The 18,904-nt window shown below is 36.4% G+C and overlaps 2 protein-coding genes and 1 long non-coding RNA gene across 3 annotated transcripts in view; 1 reads left to right on the top strand and 2 right to left on the bottom strand.

The window, feature by feature from the left end:
* elfn1a (extracellular leucine-rich repeat and fibronectin type III domain containing 1a) overlaps positions 1 to 18,904 on the bottom strand; it is an 81,537-nt gene that overhangs the window by 37,142 nt on the left and 25,491 nt on the right. The window lies entirely within an intron of this gene.
* LOC146711699 (uncharacterized) lies at positions 4,531 to 5,502 on the bottom strand. The gene is made up of 2 exons (XR_014920197.1): positions 5,309 to 5,502; positions 4,531 to 4,926 (listed from the first exon to the last, which is right to left on the bottom strand). It is a non-coding gene; the product is annotated as an uncharacterized LOC146711699 (long non-coding RNA).
* LOC146711698 (uncharacterized) lies at positions 5,721 to 7,570 on the top strand. Its single transcript, XM_085454651.1, has 4 exons — positions 5,721 to 6,047; positions 6,237 to 6,344; positions 6,463 to 6,670; positions 6,860 to 7,570. The coding sequence occupies exons 1-4, from the start codon at positions 5,872 to 5,874 to the stop codon at positions 7,322 to 7,324; spliced, it is 957 nt and encodes a 318-aa protein (XP_085310777.1). The 5' UTR covers positions 5,721 to 5,871; the 3' UTR covers positions 7,325 to 7,570.

The following is an 18,904-nucleotide window of genomic DNA, read 5'->3' as shown; positions in this document are numbered from 1 at the left end:
GTACATTACATTCAATATAATAAAATTTACACTCATGTCAATTTACTGTGAACGACTCAGTCAAGTTATGTGGAGGCTCTGTGCAACCTTGTCTGTGCAAAGGACGAAAGTCATAAGCCCTCTATAAAGAGAGGCCTGCAGTTTAATTGATGGGATCAGAGGAGACTTAGAGGACTGAAGATGTAAAAGCCAGAAAAAAAGGCCCTCAAGTTGTTTGTAGAAGTTGTCAAGATGACCAACTGCCATAAAATCCTTTTACTCATGTTTATTTTTATGCTATAACCTACTCATATTGAAGGTTTCACTATATGGGAGTGATAAAATATGTTAAATCTGGGACATGAACTTCTAAAACTCAACATGCACAGAAAGTGTTGGATTCATGGACTGCACTGTACATATGTTAACACAGAAACTTACAATAGCACAAATCTGTAAACCCAAGAAGAAGAGTATGTTCAAGCAGTTTACAGGGTCAAATCCCAGGCACTCATCTGAACATGCAGGAGAAAGATGCAAACATTCCCTCTCTGTTCATTATTTAGTGCAAATAGTCAGCGCTTTAGCCTCCTGCACACTTGTTTTTGTCCATTCATGTATTCAACACTGATAAATGTTGAGAATTAATTTACTGCCGCAGACACGATTCCTGCAACTGTTCATTAATCCACTCATGAATATGGAATCATTCAGACCTCGGTGGCTCTTTTTACAGTAATGTGAGCAGTGAAGCCTCTGGAAAAAAAAAAAAAATCTCTCTGACCAAAGTGAGCCTCACTTTTCAGGTGAGAGCACTTTATTCTCCCTCCACTTCCCTCTGCAGTGGGGCCACTCAATAAATCACAGTGCAAAGCGCTACCTTTACTCTGTAGCCGCTAAGACACTAATGTCAGTGGCTGTGAGGATGAATTGTCATGACTCAGCGGACTTGCCTGAAAAGGTTTGCTTTCTATTTCAAAAATCCCAACAAAAATATCTAAAAAAAAATGTAGAAAAATTAATTTGGATTATGAAAATTACATCAAACTGACGTTTTGGCCACTTCACTTTTACTGCAACATGAGAGATGAGTTGCTGTAATTTGCACCTGTAAATGATCTGAATAATTAAAAAGGGATAACGAAGGAACATCATCTATAATACAATGAGTAGAAAGTAACTTGAGAAACATGCATGTACAGGTATTGTTGTCTTTAAAAGCCTTGCGCAGAAACTGGTGTTACATTTCATGGTTCAATTTACAGGGTACCGCAAAGGAGCAAAACTATTTTATTTAAGATTTTAACCATCACTGCTACAACCTCATATATGACGAGACATTAATGTAAAAGTTATCTTTATGGGAAATTTATCAACTTAATGATATTACTGCATTTTAGGTTGGCAGCACAAATGAGAACAGTGCCTCCAAATTCCTGTTTCCTTAATCAACACTTGTAGAAGGACTGTGGGCCATTCCATCCCATTAAAATGTTATGACAGGAAATTTTAATATTTATAATAATTCCAGTGAAAATCTTAGCATCATATATTTTACTTTTCAATGTATATATATATATATATATATATATATATATATATATATATATATATATATATATATATATATATATATATTTGAAAATAGTCTGTCTACCCACTGTCAAACCATTTTTTCAAAGTCTGTGGCAAAAAGAAAAAATAAATAAATTCACTTCTCTTTCTTACCATCAAAATGAATCCAGATCTGCAACAGATACATCAGATGCATTAAAAAATGTCTGATGATGAGCTTACTAAATAAAAGAAAAAAGTCTAACATCTATGCAAAGTCGCATATTTGAGCGCAGAGTAAAAAAATCTTTTAAATTGCACTGAAGATTTCTGAATGATATGTTATTGAATTACACAACTCAAGGAGTGTGGAAGTTTTCATATTTTATCAAAGGAATACTCAGCAAAATTCAGATAATCTTTTATGTATCTTTAATAGTTTTTGACATACTCATGTTAAAAATTGCCTCAGATTTCAGTGTGTGACAAAAAAGCCTAAAGTGGATCAATGAACTGATTTTCAAAAACATATATAAGATATGATAAAACATATTATTTATGAAGCTAAAATTTCGCAGCAATCATTTTTCATTTTTATGCAACTCGTGTGGTCGATGTTGTTCAGGTCAATGCATGTTTTAAAATAATTATAGTGCAGGGTGGGCCATTTATATGGATACACCGTAATAACATGGGAATGGTTGGTGATATTAAAGTCCTGTTTGTGGCACATTAGTATACGTGAGGGGGCAAACTCTTCAAGATGGGTGGTGACCATGGTGGTCATTTAGAAGTCGGCCATCTTGGATACAACTTTTGTTTTTTCAATAGTAAAAGGGCCATGTGACACACCAAACTTATTGGTAATGTCACAAGAAAAACAATGGTGTGCTTGGTTTCAACGTAATTGATTATGAACAATCATGATATGGGATGAATTTGACCAGTTTTCTGCATTGCATCGGAGAATGTGAATTTTAAAAAATCATTGATTTATGCTTTTGATAGAGCATTACCTCATATCTTAATGGAAATTGCTTTAAAATCAACAGTGTCTCATATAGATACTCTCTCATCTCTTCTTGATCTCGTTTCCCTTTCAAAAAGAGTTTACGATCTAACATAAAGATAGCATACAGCACATTACTGAACAAACCAGCCAATAAATTCCATAAATTCGTCATTAGGTTTGTCATTGCTTGTCCTTCATTTAGCTGAAATTCTTTTTAAATGTAGCTTGGTTAGCGTGTGCTAAGAAGAATACTAAATGGCGGCTTACCGGGGCTTTTACTGTGCATAACTTTAAGATCAAATCAAATCAAAATTTATTTATATACCACACATTAAAAAGAACAAAGTTGACCGTAGTGCTTCACAGTCAGTAAAAGCACAGTCAGTAAGATATTACTGCATACACTATATTAGCAAAAACCACTGGGTCAGCTAAAATTTGCACAGAGAAACTGTTCAGCCATGCAAACCCACGCCATAAAGCTCCTGGCACACAGTTTATGTGCTGATGTTAATGTCAGAAGAAGTTTGGAACTCTCCAGTTACTGAGTCAGCAGTGCATTGGTGACTTTTACACATGTGCCTTAGTACTTGGCAACCCTGCCCCTTACTTAGTCTGCCACTGAATGCTTCTATTTTGTAATAATACTACATTACAACTGACTGTAAAATATATAGGACAGGAGAAATTTCATAACCTGACTTGTTCAAATACCATCATGGGGAGTTTACGTCAGGCGAGCTGATGTTCGCGTCAGTTTTGTTTTAAATATTTAAATATTGATGACAGTACCACACTGGATTTTAGTGACCTCTTTAGAGTGAGCCAAATGTTTGCAGTGGCAGACTGCATGATTAGGTGCTTGATTTTGTATGACCTGCAGTTCATTGTATTCATAAAATTACACAGAAGATTTATGGATTTGGTGCTGGTCATGTAGAAACATTACATCCTTTTTCTTTGAATATTATAATTTTGGCATTAAACATTTATATTTCCCCAGGATGCCTCCTGGGCGCTTCCTGGGTGAGGTGTTCCGGGCATATCCCACCGGGAGGAGGCGCCAGGGCAGACCCAGGACACGCTGGAGAGATTATATCTCTCGGCTGGCCTGGGAACGCCTTGGTGTTCCCCCGGATAAGCTAGAGGAGGTGGCTGGGGAGAGGGAGGTCTGGGCTTCTCTGCTTAGGCTGCTGACCCCACGACCCGGCTCCAGATAAGCGGAAGAAGATGGATGGATGGATGGATGGATGGACATTTATATTTCCATATTTATCTCATATTTATTTTTGGTACCACTTTACAATAAGGCTCCCCTTATAGATGCTAATAAATAGTTTATAGCTAATTATTAATTAATTTGTAAATGCTTTATAAACCATTATTAATGGTTTATTATGCATTAGTTAAGGGTGAGAAAGAGGAAAAAAACTGACCGGTTTCTTGCCAAATAGTGAGCCAAACGTGTTCACCTATATATTTCATCTAGAGTTGCTATATTAAACATTTCAGACTAAGTTACTATCCTGTAAGCACAATCAGCATTTGTAAACATATTTTTTATCATATAAAATTGTACTTCAGAAATGCATTATAAATATCCACAACTATCAATCGGAGCTTTGTTGTAAAGTGTAAAGCATAAAACCATTTATTAATGAATAATAAATATTTATAAATGACAAAAGATAGCTTTGTGGTAAAGTTTAAAACATGTCAACATTTATTTATGACTAATAAACATTTATAAATGCCAAATGGGAGCCTTATTGTAAAGTGTAAAGCATAACACCATTTATTAATGACTACTAAACATAAATGACAAAAGAGAGTTTTGTTGTAAAGTTTAAAACATGTCAACATTTATTAAGGACTAATAAACATTTATAAATGCCAAATGGGAGCCTTATTGTAAAGTGTAAAGCATAACACCATTTATTAATGACTACTAAACATTTATAAATGACAAAAGATAGCTTTGTCGTAAAGTTTAAAACATGTCAACATTTATTAATCACTAATAAACATTTATAATTGCCAAAAGTGAGTCTTAAATGTATAATGTCACCATTTATAACACTTAGACCTAAATTACAATCAGTGCTTGAAATAACATTTAACTACTGTCAAAAATGGCAATGTATTGTAAGAGTAACACATGTAAAATTAAATGTGTTTTTTAAAACACCAAACAGTCACCCACTCCAAAAAAAGTTCATGCCAGACTGGTTCAAACTGGAAATATTTTTTGTATGTCCTTAAATAAGCGTCCCAGTGGTCCATCAAGGTGTCGCGCTCCAGTTCCTCCTTAAGAAAAGTCAGTTTCTCTCGCTCCTTGTTAAGAAGGGCAGTTGCAGTAGGGGCAGGATTAGAAGAAGAATCTAAAGAACAAACAATTATTAAATTACAATACTAAAATTATTTATAATCTAAACTTGGGAAACTCAAATAAAATATTGATTAAAAACGGTTACAACTTGAATTTATAAAAAGCCACTTTGTAAAAATTATGTTATATACACATGTGGTGGTTCAGACATTTCTAAAACAAGGCAAATAATTCTTATGTGTACTGCCTTACCAGGGTGTTTAATATAAATTTAATGATGCACATAAACAAAACTAAAAATATACAACTAAGTGATATCAATCGTTTGGAATAACCAATAGTAATAGAGCTATTCACATGTTATGTGATGTTAGTTAGCCACTGTAGCTAGCAGCCAAATGGCTCGGTAGCTAGCTAGCTAGCATTATACTCACCTTCATGTCTAACTGCTGACGTCGTTGGCTTAGTGCAATCTAGATCATCCAGTCTCTGCTTTTTGTATCTCTTCGAACGTGTGCTAACTGTGTAAGTCGCAGACGCACACAAATTTTTATCTTCTGCTCCATCCATGGCGCAGCAACTTGAACGAGCGCCTTCAGTGCGTCTGTTCGTGCCCCTTTGGCTTGACCTTCCAGAGCGCTCCACTGCCTGTCGCGCTCTGAGAGGAGGGGCTTTCCTTAATAAAGTTAACTGTGATTGGATGGTTGTATAAGCTCCTCTGCGTTTAAATTAAATTTGTTTTCCCTCCCTTTGGCAGCAGAACATATTTTTTTTAGCATGAATCCAGCGGGTTAGATCTACATAACAAAGTCGGAGATACATTATAACAGGTGAGACAATCCTCTTTTTTGCGTGGGACTATTTTTGATTATAGGGCTTGTTTTATATAGCATGTGAAGTTCTTTAACTCTGAACCGATTTGCACTAGACTCCCATAGAGTATTTTACGGTGTTTCGAGGTGATAATAAAATAAATTACTCATTTTTTTCCACCACAATGTCTTTGGGAATGAGATTGCGCGCCAGAATAGAAGGAAAACAAACTAAATATAAGGCACTAAGGCTCATTAAATGGCTGCAGAAGAAACACCTGCTAAAAAAGAAGCTTAGATGTCCTGTTTGTCACCATAAGATGAAAATGATTTCCGTGGTGAAGAAAGACCAATATATGTGGTATGTATAATGCATGATAATGTAGTGCATGTAGTAAATATAACAAAATATTTCGGTTATCAATGCAAGAGGGAGCATTAACCTCTTTTCATTATTATTTTCTTCATACTTAATTTTGTGATTATCTTTTCAATTAATGCTCTTGTTTAAGGGTCCATTTCTTTACTTAACTCATTGATATGTTCTCAGGTGCTGCAAAAGAGCAAGTCATAGGAAAGTTTCCAGAACAATTAGAACTGGCTCCCTCTTTGAGAAATCAAAAACATCTCTTTTCAGTTGGATGAAGTTCATTTACAGGTATATGTAGATGTAGACATTAATAGCAATGCACCTTTCATAATTGAACACCAATACGAGACTTGTGAAATAAAATTAGGGCCTCAGTAAGTAATAATTGCCTCAATTTCTATCACAGATTTTCACAAGGGCTCGGGCTCAGACAAGTAGATATGATCGATGATGAAGTGGCTGGCAGCTCCAGAACACTAAGTAGCATGGCAAGACACATTCGACATGTTTGTATACGTGCAATTAAAAGACACAGAATAAACAATGGACACCGTCTTGGTGGTGACAGAGAATTTGTGGTTATAGATGAAAGCTGTCTCCGTCATCAGCGAAAGGTTGGTAAACTCTCAGACAGGTTTGTTAGAATCAATGCAGATCTGACTGTGTCCTCTAAACATGGAAACCTTTACCATAAGTAAAAAAAATTAGTAGAAGCAACCATCTTTTTGAATGTTTCTTTGTAGATATTTAATTTTATTCTTTTTCATTTTAATTCTGTTTAATTTTATTCTTTTTGTTTTCAGTATGCACGTGGACGCTTTGGAAATGCATGGAAAAGGAAGAAATGGGTATTTGGAATGATGGGAATTAAAGACAAAAGGCGAAGGCTCGTGTTAAAACTTGTTGAAAAACGATCAAGGCGCCACCTTGTTCCTCTGATCAGACAGCATGTTAAGTTGGGTAGTGCCATTATCAGTGATGAGTGGAGAGCCTACAAGAATGTTTTGACAAACATAAGGTACAGACATTACACTGTAAATCACAGCAGGTGGTTTGTAGATCCTCAATCTGGCAGTCATACACAGCATATCGAAAGGGCTTGGATGACCATCAAAGGACATGTCCGTAGACTAAGAGGAAATCGCACTGAGAAGTTGCTGGAGGAAAATCTGATGGTTCTTGAGTGGTCATCTTGGCTTGGTTCGCGACACCCTGATGGACCACTGGGACGCTTATTTAAGGACATACAAAAAATATTTCCAGTTTGAACCAGTCTGGCATGAACTTTTTTTGGAGTGGGTGACTGTTTGGTGTTTTAAAAAACACATTTAATTTTACATGTGTTACTCTTACAATACATTGCCATTTTTGACAGTAGTTAAATGTTATTTCAAGCACTGATTGTAATTTAGGTCTAAGTGTTATAAATGGTGACATTATACATTTAAGACTCACTTTTGGCAATTATAAATGTTTATTAGTGATTAATAAATGTTGACATGTTTTAAACTTTACGACAAAGCTATCTTTTGTCATTTATAAATGTTTACTAGTGATTAATAAATGGTGTTATGCTTTACACTTTACAATAAGGCTCCCATTTGGCATTTATAAATATTTATTATTCATTAATAAATGGTTTTATGCTTTACACTTTACAACAAAGCTCCGATTGATAGTTGTGGATATTTATAATGCATTTCTGAAGTACAATTTTATATGATAAAAAATATGTTTACAAATGCTGATTGTGCTTACAGGATAGTAACTTAGTCTGAAATGTTTAATATAGCAACTCTAGATGAAATATATAGGTGAACACATTTGGCTCACTATTTGGCAAGAAACCGGTCAGTTTTTTTCCTCTTTCTCACCCTTAACTAATGCATAATAAACCATTAATAATGGTTTATAAAGCATTTACAAATTAATTAATAATATAGCTATAAACTATTTATTAGCATCTATAAGGGGATATTGACATTATATATCTTGCGTACACAGCAAGTGTCAAAAATTAAGAAATTGTTGAATGAATAACGTATATAAAGAGCTGTCAGCATCATCTCGTTAAAATGATGTTAACGGCATAACCGCATTAACACGGATCGCCTGTGCGTGGGGCTGCACAGCGTCAACGCATTAGCATGGTTAGTTAGTTAACGCCTTAGCGCCGTGCATCCCCACGCATGGGGTGATCCGCTCTAACTCACTAACAAAGATTTGCCGCATTAATACGGTTATGGCATTAACGTAATTTTAACGGACAGCACTAATATAAAGTAAATAGCTTGGTTTGAAAATCTTCAAGTAAAAAGGACTTACATTCAAATAGTTTGAAAAAACATCTTAAATTTGACTCAAAAGTCACTATAGAATATGTGTTCTATATAACAAAGTGACACAGTATTTACTCTCAAAAATGAAGACAAGTTCTACTGTGATATGAAGATTAAACTAACTAAATTATAGGCACTGGCATGTGCACCTAAAGCTTAAGGTTCAATCTCACTATGAAGATTCTCAGTAAGTTTGTATCTCTGCATGACAAAAGGAGTTTCTATTTAATCTTTCGTCTTTGTTTTTTACAGTTTCACTAATTCTTGTTCTAATTCTGGACACTATTAGCATCACAGGGCAAATGAATTTTGCACTGGCCTAATGTTCCACTGTGTGTGTTGATGAGTTAGAAGACCAAAACATGTTTGGTCATTTTCTTTATAAAAAATATGTATTGTTTTTTGTGTTTTAAAAAATAGAAAAGGTAACAAAGAATGAAAGAATACATTAACAACGTACTATAGGACATCCCTACAACTAATTCATTTTTAGGTATCATAGTATACTATCAATTCTCTGATATTTAATATATTTCAGTGTATTAAAACAGTGAATAAAACTGTGACATCTATAATTTGCAATCAAAGGTTTAGTTACTTGGGTTATCTTGGGGCTCTATGTATGCTAAGGCTAATGTCTCATTATTAATGCTGAAGTACAAAAGCAGACCCATTTCCCCTCCCTTTTCCAATTCTTCTCTCATTTCTTCTTGATCTTGTTTCCCCTCCCAAAAGGGTTCACGATCTAATAGGGCTTGATTGGTAGTAAGAAAGGGGAACAGAAGTGGGATTTTTTGTAGCATACTTTGACCTTGGACACAAATTGACTTAGAACAATAGCATCTCAGACTGGCTTTCAGTAGCAGTCAGACTTGCCGGTTCATCTGTCAGTCTAAAAAATGAGATTCTAGTTATCAATAGAGAACTGCATGTTAAGTACATTAAGTTGCATTTCCAGGTTCGATTTGCTTCCTTTGCTGTTTCCTATTACAGATGCAGTGTGTCGGAACTGAATCAAAGCTGAAAGATGCAATTTATAGTCTTTGAGCTTATTTGTGATGCTTTCTATTCTATTGTTTCCCTTGTAGATTGCTTGTTTTGAGCCTTCTTGTTGAACCACGTATTATATTCTTGTGACCTCCGAGGCCAGAGTTTGATCAAATTGGTCAGGCTCTTGACTTTTGTCTGCATTTGTGTTGCACTGTGGTTTTTTAGCTAATGCATTTGCCTTCCTTTTAAATGTCTTTTTGATCTTAATTTGTTATCTTGCATGCAGGCCTCTTACAAATTAGCAATGATTTGGTTAAGTTGACCTTTTCTAGCAGTTTTTTGTGTTTTTATTGGATTTTGGTACATTTTCCAACATCTGTTTGTGCTGGCTCTGTTCTTCAGCTTCAATTTTTTTTCTCTGCTTCCAGAACACCTCTGGGTTGGTGTTGTCCAGTGTCTGCATGCATTCCTTCTTGTTGATTATCTGCTGTGTGGTAGGCTTTTATATATCAGTTTCACGTGTTTTGATTGTATTGTCTTCGATACTCTCTAGGATATACCTCATTTTTAATCTCCCTTATATTATGGAAGTAAAAATGACTGATCTTTCCATTGCCTGTGGTATATAAGCTTTAAACTGTCAGAGGAGCAAAAAGTATAGCTTCCCATCCCCACCTCATAATATCTAATATTATCAAATTCTTAAAATAAATTAAATAAAATTACCCACCCCATTTACAAGGATAATTTTCTATCTCATTGCATTTAAAGGTTTCTTCATAATAAACTATCTGTGTTGCTTAATGGCTCCTACAGAAACTCTGCCACACCAACATCAGAGATGGTAACTTGACAAAATAATAAAGTCGACTACAATGCGTAAGTATCAGGAGAGAGCCAGGAGAAATGTTCACTGATGAAGTAATATATCACGATGCTAAGCACTGCAGCAACAATGCTGCTCTTTCTCATTTGCTTTTTGGCTTCAGATCAAAACTAGGTAGAGAGCATGGTGGCTTGCTCAGTGCATTAAATGTTGAAATAGAAATATCCCAGAAAACAACAGTTGGAAAGCTTTTATTTCAGAGATTGCAACTGAAAATAACAAATACCATCTCAAACCAAAAGTGAATCTAGAAGTCTTTCAACATACCAACTACTACATATTTAATACTTAATGTGTATTACGTATTACATGTCTATACAGTACAGTATCTTTACCATCTTGGCCTTGAGTTTTAAATTAACACATCTTAAATTTCACGTTTTCATTTCACATTTAAAAGCCCAGAAAATCACTTTCTTGTTGCAGTCAGTGGGGTCCATATGCTGAGAGTAGGATATATGATTCATATTTGAATCACGTAATAGTGCTAAGAAAAATGTGTAGCTATTTATTATGATAGCTAGTCAATCTGGCAGCACTCCAGTGCAGTGATTAGCACTGTTGCCTCAAAGCAAGAAGGTTCTGGTTTGAATCCTCTAGCTGACTGATGTCATTCTCTGTGGAGCTTGCATGAACTCACCACCTTCTGCCCATAGTCCAAAGACATGCATGGGTTAGGTTAATTGGCAATTTGAAAGTTGGCCATGTGTTAGCCCTGCAATAGACCTCCCTTTTGCCCAGTGACAGCTGAGAAAGGCTCCAGCAAACCTTTAACACTGCATTGATTAGAAGTAGAACATAGATGGATTGGTGGTCAATCAAATATGATCAAAAAATACCCAAACATTCCTGATGAGAGTCCAGTGAAATGAAGCAGCATTTCTGAGTGTTACATTCCTGATGTGTACTAGGAGGAGCAGTGTGTGACTGGTTTTGCGATCTCCTTGTAGTTTCTTGTGGCTCTATGGCTGTGTGTGTGTGTCATCATGATATATTGCTAATTTTTCATGACCAATGATTTATCTTTGGCTAAAGTGTAAACCAATATGCTCTCACCAAAGGGCAGCAAATACTGTAGTTTTGTCAGAAGGTGCTGGAGAAACAGTGGTCTGGACAGAATCTACATAAGGAGGCAAAAGACTTTGTAGTGGCATTAATCAAAAAAAAAAAATGCCACCACTAGCTGAAAAAAATGCAGCTTCACAACATTAATATTGCAAGTGAAAAATGATATTTTGCATTCCAACGTAATGCAAAGCAGTCCTGAATTAATATCCACATTTGAAAAATTGGAAGTGACACTCTCTCATGAGCACCAGTGCCAAAGTGTGAAACTCAGAGATACCAGTGTCTTAATTAAAAACAACAACAACAACAACAACAAAAAACAGCAATATTTAAAGCACTGAAAGTGTAAATTGGCTCTTAAAAAACATTACACATAGTGGGTGTGGTGACATTCTTATGCTAGTAAGCAAAGTTAGGTAAAGTAGATATTTCAGTAATATAGCCTGAAAATATATGCAGAGAAAAAGAGCAAAGCTTCTATGTCACACCCGTGGACGTAATGTTTCCAGGTGCTATGCTAAAGCTTCCTAAGAGCCTCTCAGGGCTGTGACTGCCAGAGCTAACAGTTTTGGAAGCACCGGTAACAGGCTCTACAATGTAAACCTCTCAGGGCTTGCATGAATAGCGCCGCCGCTCGATATTACTCCACAGTCGCATTAGTAAAGTATCATAATAAATGAAACATTCTCCTGAACACCCCATTAGTAAACCTTATCTTTTCACAGCCACCAGCTATCGAACAAAAGCCCACAAGCTGTGAGAGGTAGAAAAGCTTTATTTTTCTCTCTCTCTTTCCTCTTTTCCCTCTTTGCCCTCTTTTTCACATCTGCCCTCATTTATTTATGACTTGTTTTCAGTGCTACTGTGTTAGTGGGTGCCTCACCTTAATATATACATTAGTCTTAATTTAAAAAAAATATTGCATATTATTAAAATGGCATATGTATTACAAAATTCAGAGTCTTAAAAGTGTGTACAGTACAGTAAAAGTGTGATTTCAGTGTATCAGAACTCAGTATTTTCATTTAAATGAAAAGTGATCTTGTCTCCTATCTATTGTCACCGTGCACTCTGTGTTTGTAACCTTACACATGTCTTACTCAGGTTCTTTCAGTGTCACTGCCCTCTGAAGTCTGATGTCCACCATGAAGTCAGACTTAATGCATTTGAGACATCTATTATTTAATGTGTCTCCTTAGCACATATCCACATACTTAGCTGTTCCATCCTCTTTAGCAGGGAAGTCTCTCTTGAAAAAAGAAACACCTGAGGAAAAACACTATTACCAGAATTTGTTTATGAATCTCTCTTTTATTTTTTTTTCTAAATTCTGTACTGATACATTATTTCATTACTTTATTTATTACCCTGAAATTTAAGGCCCCATTGATAATAATCAAAAAGCTTAACCCTTGATTGAAAAAATAAAACACCAGAGGATAATTATATAGTCCTGATTAGGACCTAAATCCTTCTTATTTGACAATATCTCCAATACAAACACCGACTATTATTTACACACCTTTAACACTGTTTATCACACTATTTTATCACCTGAAGCTCAGCTGACTTCTCCGGACTTATCAGTATAAAGTCTTTAAAAATAGACAATTTAATATTTACATTAACTATGTAGTAAAAAAAAACTGAAATCACGATCAATTAGTTTAGGCTTCATCATTAATCTATTTGAACTGTGCTCAGCTGGACAAATGTCACTGAACCAGCCACTGATCTGTCTCTGCTGAACCTTGAGACCAGCATGGATAAGATTTATGTCAAGTTTTAAAATAGATCTGTACTTTTGAGGTCAAAGTTAAACAAGCAAAGTGGTATTTTCAGCCTACTCTATTAAATGCTTGGACTTAGTCTTCTACTATCATGTAGCTGCAGTCGATAAGAATATCTTCATTCCTTTCCTTTTTTTTAAACATGTGCACTTAAAAGTAGAGTTTCAAAGGTATTTGTCTTCACTCCTGGGAAATCCAAATGTTTTCCTTTGCATTATTTATGAAACCTGAAAGTCAAGGCAGAGATTGTGTTCACCTAAGTGTGATTTGCAGCACATTGCCTATGCCTCTTTGCCATATGTCATTCTACCTGGCTGCACACCAGCAAGCTAAAAGCCTGTGTGCTTACATCATCGTTCTACTGGGAAGAGATGTTTGCAAAAATGTCCACAACCATCTGATTCAGAAGACTTTGGGAATACTGAAAAACACAGGCTATGTTACAAAGGATTGTTGTAGCTTTTATTACAGATTCATTATCCGTGTGATATACATTTTCAGGATTATGGAAATCGCCATATTAATACAGGTTTTGTTTTGTACAGCTCAAACTAACTAACAAAAACTCATGTTAAGGTAACATAACAAGAAACAGTTCCAACCATTATTTCGTCCATCTACTTTTTACTGCTTATCGTGGTCAGGGTTGCATCAAAGCAAAACTGCCCAGAACTCCCTCTCCCCCATCACCTTCTCTATCTCTTCTCAGGGGATACTCAGGCGTTCCCAAACAAGCCAAGAGAAACAATCTTTTACCCCAGACATTCTTTAGAAAAAGCTTTGAGCTGCTTGCATCCACAATCGTATTATTTCGGTCACTACACCTACCAGTCATGACCGTAGGTGTGGGCAGGAAAGTAGATCAACCAGTAAATGGACAGCTCAGATCGCTTTTCGCCAGAACAGATTGGTACAATATGTGCATCACTGCACATGGTGCCTATCATGCTCCATTCTTCCTGCTCTATCCTTCCTCCCAGTCTTGACATCCACTTGTGGGGGAAATTCACCTTATCCCGTCATGAACCATGGCGAGTCCTCACCCAGATCACTTCGCACTTGGCTTCAGACCATCCTAGTGCAAGCTGGAGGTCAGCACTCCAGCACATTAACTGCAAAAAATCTGGAGCCCACCACACTGGACATCCTACACCTCTTGATTGCACCAAAAAAATGTTGTCCATAAGAGTTATGAACTGCATCTTTGACAAAGGGCAGAACTGGCATAATGCCCACTGAGAAAGAGTTATAACCTAATGCACACAAACTTTAAAAGAAGAACTTGTGGGTTGAGAAAATGTTTCTTTAAGTGCCAGTCAAAGTTCTTTGCTACCAGTAAAGTTGATCAAAGCAGCAGAAAATTTATTTTTATGTGATAGTTATCCTGAGTGGAAACATTCTTGTATTGTTTTTGTTACATAAGCTTGTGTGCTGATTCACTGAAGGAGCACTGCACAGTGTAAATGCATTAAGGTGTTAGAAATAAGTGCATTAGGAGAGTTAGATATTAACAACTGGTTTTATATGTCCAGTCATTCCAGATACAGTGCAACAAGTGGCATATCGGGCATTGTCTTTCCTGTCTGTTGTCCTACACAGTTGGATTCTCAGTTCACAGGTAAAAAGTTGCATCCGGTTACTCATCAGCTGCTGTATGAACAAAGGTTGTTGTTAGATTGCTCATATCAGACTTGAAAGGAAGTTATCTAGTGTTACTTGCCAGTGAGACACAACATATTTCATCAAGAGAATTGGCAGACTATCTCTGCTGACCTGTTACATGAGAGTTAAACATTGGACTAACTTCAGAGATAATTTTGTTGATGAGTAAGTGCCAGGACAGAGACCTAATTAGGAGCACTTTAACACAAAACCTAAGCGCAGTATGGTTTTGAAGCAGCTCCCATAGGGGCTGAATTAAATCATCCTGCCTGAATGAGCATATGCAAATTTAACCAAGATTCAGAAATAGGTGACAGAGAGCCCCATTAAACAGCCCAGCGTGATTATAGCAGAGGTGGGACCAAGTCATTGTTTTGCAAGTCTCAAGTAAGTCTCAAGTCTTTATCCTCAAGTCTCAAGTCAAGTCTCAAGTAATGTCAGGCAAGTCAGAGTCGAGTCTCAAGTCACTGGTGTAAAAGTCCGAGTCAAGTCACAAGCCTGAAACTTTGAATTTCAAGTCCTTTCGAGTCTTTAAAAAAAAACAAACGAAAAAATAATGTTGCAGTTATATGCTAAATGTAAATATTAGACCATGTAATTTTAAAATCTGTGTTTTTCTCAACACATGACAAAATAGTGAACTTAGAAAATATACACAAATTGTGAAATTGCACCTCTTTAAAATGCAGCTCAATTAAACCTAGCTCCAAGAATAATTTTCACCGACAGTTCTGAGATAAGCTGCATGTTATTCTTGGATGCGGTTGTAGGACCAGCTTTAAAATCGCATGACAAAAATATCATACACATTAAAAAAAAACTGCATCACCAACGTAGCCTGGACAACATTTGCTAGTTAGATGAAGTCAACTATCTCATCGTAGCATATTTATATGCATATTTATAATTATACGCTTCTTGGAGTGAGTGCATACACTCATGAAGTTTAGTAACTTCAGGTCACTGCAACAAGCCCAGGTACAGTTTACTGACGGATGGGTGCAGGACCTTGAAATGCACCGTGTAGAACGAAAGACCATCGTACGTATCATAAGTTTACCAGTCTCACAAATTGTCGTCATAAATACACATTCCTTAACCGTTTATTAATAGGACCTTTGAGCTCAACGGTAATTAATTAGTAGTGGAAATAATTTCTGGTACCCATCACAGAAATGTAGCAGTGACAATAATATTGTATGCTGTAATCGTACTGGGCAATTAGTGATACAAAAAACCTGTTTTATCCTGTGAATAAAAGTATATGTTTTTGTCAATGTACCATAATAACAGAAGCGAAACGCAATATTGTGTCAGGACAATTCACTATTTATGCACAATAAACAAAGGAGCATAGCGCGACAATTTCTGTTCAGCGCCAGACTTGCTTGTAACCTATATCACCAATTATGTTATGAAAATGACGTATTAACTACTACAAAACTCTGACCTTCGTGTAAATGCTTGGAGCAGACTAACCTGTGAGCTGGAGTGTTCTGGGACGTTATATTTGATCTTTGAATGGCTGCAATCCAGGCCATCCGTCGCGTCTTTGTTACTTCGGAAACATGGCTCGAACAATTTCTCTTCAACGACGTAATCCGATAACAACCGATCTCTTTACCCGTCGGCTTCCCGTGGCTGTCATGCGACCGGCTATTGCAGTTAATAATACAACGGCTTCTTGCCATTTTTGTGTTTCTTTTTATCGCTGTATAACTGATTTTAATTGAAAGCCTGCATGCGCTAGTACCGCTTGCCACGAGTTCCCAGAATCCTTTGCGGTTCTACCCGTGAATGACGTCACATTTTCAATCTCTATATAATATGCATGTTAAATTTTATATTTGGGGTAAAATATCAAGTCTTTTCAAGTAAACCGGTTCAAGTCCAATTCAAGTCCCAAGTCATTGGTGTAAAAGTCCAAGTCAAGTCACAAGTCTTAGAACATTTTTTCAAGTCAAGTCTAAAGTCATAAAATTAATGACTCGAGTCTGACTCGAGTCCAAGTCATGTGACTCGAGTCCACACCTCTGGATTATAGAGCTAGAGTTGCTATATGTAACTTTCATCACCATGGCAACTTTTAATCACACTTTCAGTAGCCTTACGCTTAATAGATGCTTTAGAACAATGGATCCACAGGTGCTGTCAAAACCAGCAGGTTTCCTGCTTACACCAATATCGTGCATCTCTAATGGCAACCCATGTGGTTGCTTTGATTTCATGACGTCCGATTCATGCAATCAGAAAAGCCTGAAATTTACCAACTAAGCTAATCACAAGTGCTTAATAATTCCCCCTTGGCTCTCATTAATTTCTGCACCCTTGGACTGTATAGACACCACAAAGAGGGATACGATTCCATCAGTAAAACCAAAAAAACAACCGCACTCTCTATAGCTGTCTGTTGGGCTGATTTACTGATTTAAAATCCTGACTATTGGTTCACAACGTCAATGTAAAGCAGATATTGATTATTTTCATTATTATTTAATGTGCTAATTTTCACAAGATCAGGCCCATTATTTACTGGGTATAAAATGTGAAAAGCATAATGAAAAACTTGATTTCTTTTGCAACCATTTGTGTAATGAAAACTTCAAAGACGTAACAGTTTATACTTAAACTTTGACCTGAACGTATAAGAGTTTTGGACGTTTGCATGACATTTTGTCATAAATAGTACACTAAGTGTTACCTGAAGTCACAGTAATCTTGAACCTTGGGTGAGTTTTCCATTAATCTAAGTAAACATCAAAAATGTTAAAATGTTGAAGGACAGACAAACAAATGGACATGCAACTTGACTGGTTGACAGAGCTAGATAACTGTCAGTTGTAATTCTAATGACTGAAGCCAGGAAATGTTTAGCATTTTGCTTGGAAAATGTTTCATTGTTTTCAAAAGTTGCTGATTAATTATCTGTCCATCACGTTAGCATATTTAATAATCATCTAACCAATACATCTGTGCAAAAATCTTCTTTACCATTTGTTACCATCATTTGTAACATTTCCTGCAATTACTTCATGCAGTCTTGCTGGAAGTGTCAGAGCAGGTGTGACAAAAACCCCACCTTTCACAGTATTTCACAAATTGTAAAAACTTGCTTATTTGACAGGTGTGGTCACACCTATACGGCAGATATGGTGCCATCTGGGATTGTATTCAATGACTGTAGTGCATTCACAAATTGTCAGAACACTTGAGCCTTCTCTATAAACTAGTAGATAAGAAAACATTGTCCAGACCCGTTAGGAGATATACTCAGAGGAGTATTGTACAAGAAACAGTGTTTCAAAAATGGAACATTTTCACACCAAGCAGTCTACACCTTCTTTGAGGAAGACAAGAACCAACTGTCAGTTCAGTGAGTTTAACAGCTGATCTGTAGGAAGAGGCCTTCTTTTCCAAGAAAACTGAGCTAAACTTTCGTCCTTTCTATCTTTCTTTTTACATTAAGCCACTGAGCTGCCGACATGTGAGGAAGCAAATGATTGGTGTATGTCACTTGACTTTTCCTTTATCAACTGACACAAATACATCACTCTACATAGAAGGAGCTGGGGGGTGATAGGACATGTAGGGATGTCCTGTGCTTAGAGTTGTGATTGAGTCATGCCTCAGTGCTCAGGAAGGTGCAGCACATCTCTCAGGTGCTTGTCAACTCTGTAGGCTGCCGTGGACCCAAACAAGCATCAGAGGACAAGCGTGTTTTCTCAGTATATAGGTTGTGGCTCAACATATGCAAGTTGAAAGCCTTGTAAAATCACAAATCAACAAATGAAAGGGCATATGTTCCCTCAGAGATTCAGAACAGCAGTGCTGCTCAGTGTGAGACTCACATAGCATGAATAATAACTATGAAAGACTCTTACAAGTGTCACTAAGCCAAACAGATTTAGTTCTAAAGATTATCTGGCCGTGTAGTACAAAGAAAAGTGAATCCACTTTTAAAATTAGATGATAACATTTTTTGCTATGTACTGAAAATTACACTCTTCTGAACAAGAGAACAGACTTTGAATGGTTCAGTAACATGATAGCTGAAATTGTTATGCAAATACATTTTTGGAATATCGCTCGCAGTGGCTGAAGCTGTCAGTGACA

Source organism: Copadichromis virginalis, linkage group LG4 (genome assembly GCF_057382275.1).
Source record: "Copadichromis virginalis isolate Kocher_CV1m ecotype Utaka linkage group LG4, C_Virginalis_male_GT1.1, whole genome shotgun sequence".
Classification (NCBI taxonomy): Eukaryota; Metazoa; Chordata; class Actinopteri; order Cichliformes; family Cichlidae; genus Copadichromis; species Copadichromis virginalis.
This window is presented reverse-complemented; position numbering and strand designations above follow the sequence as displayed.

Excerpts from the sequence above, each read along its gene's own strand:
- LOC146711698 (XM_085454651.1), top strand. The coding sequence starts at position 5,872 with ATGTCTTTGGGAATGAGATTGCGCGCCAGAATAGAAGGAAAACAAACT. Across the intron at positions 6,048-6,236 it reads AAGAAAGACCAATATATGTG|GTGCTGCAAAAGAGCAAGTC; the intron begins GTATGTATAATG and ends ATATGTTCTCAG. Across the intron at positions 6,671-6,859 it reads GTCTCCGTCATCAGCGAAAG|TATGCACGTGGACGCTTTGG; the intron begins GTTGGTAAACTC and ends TTTTGTTTTCAG.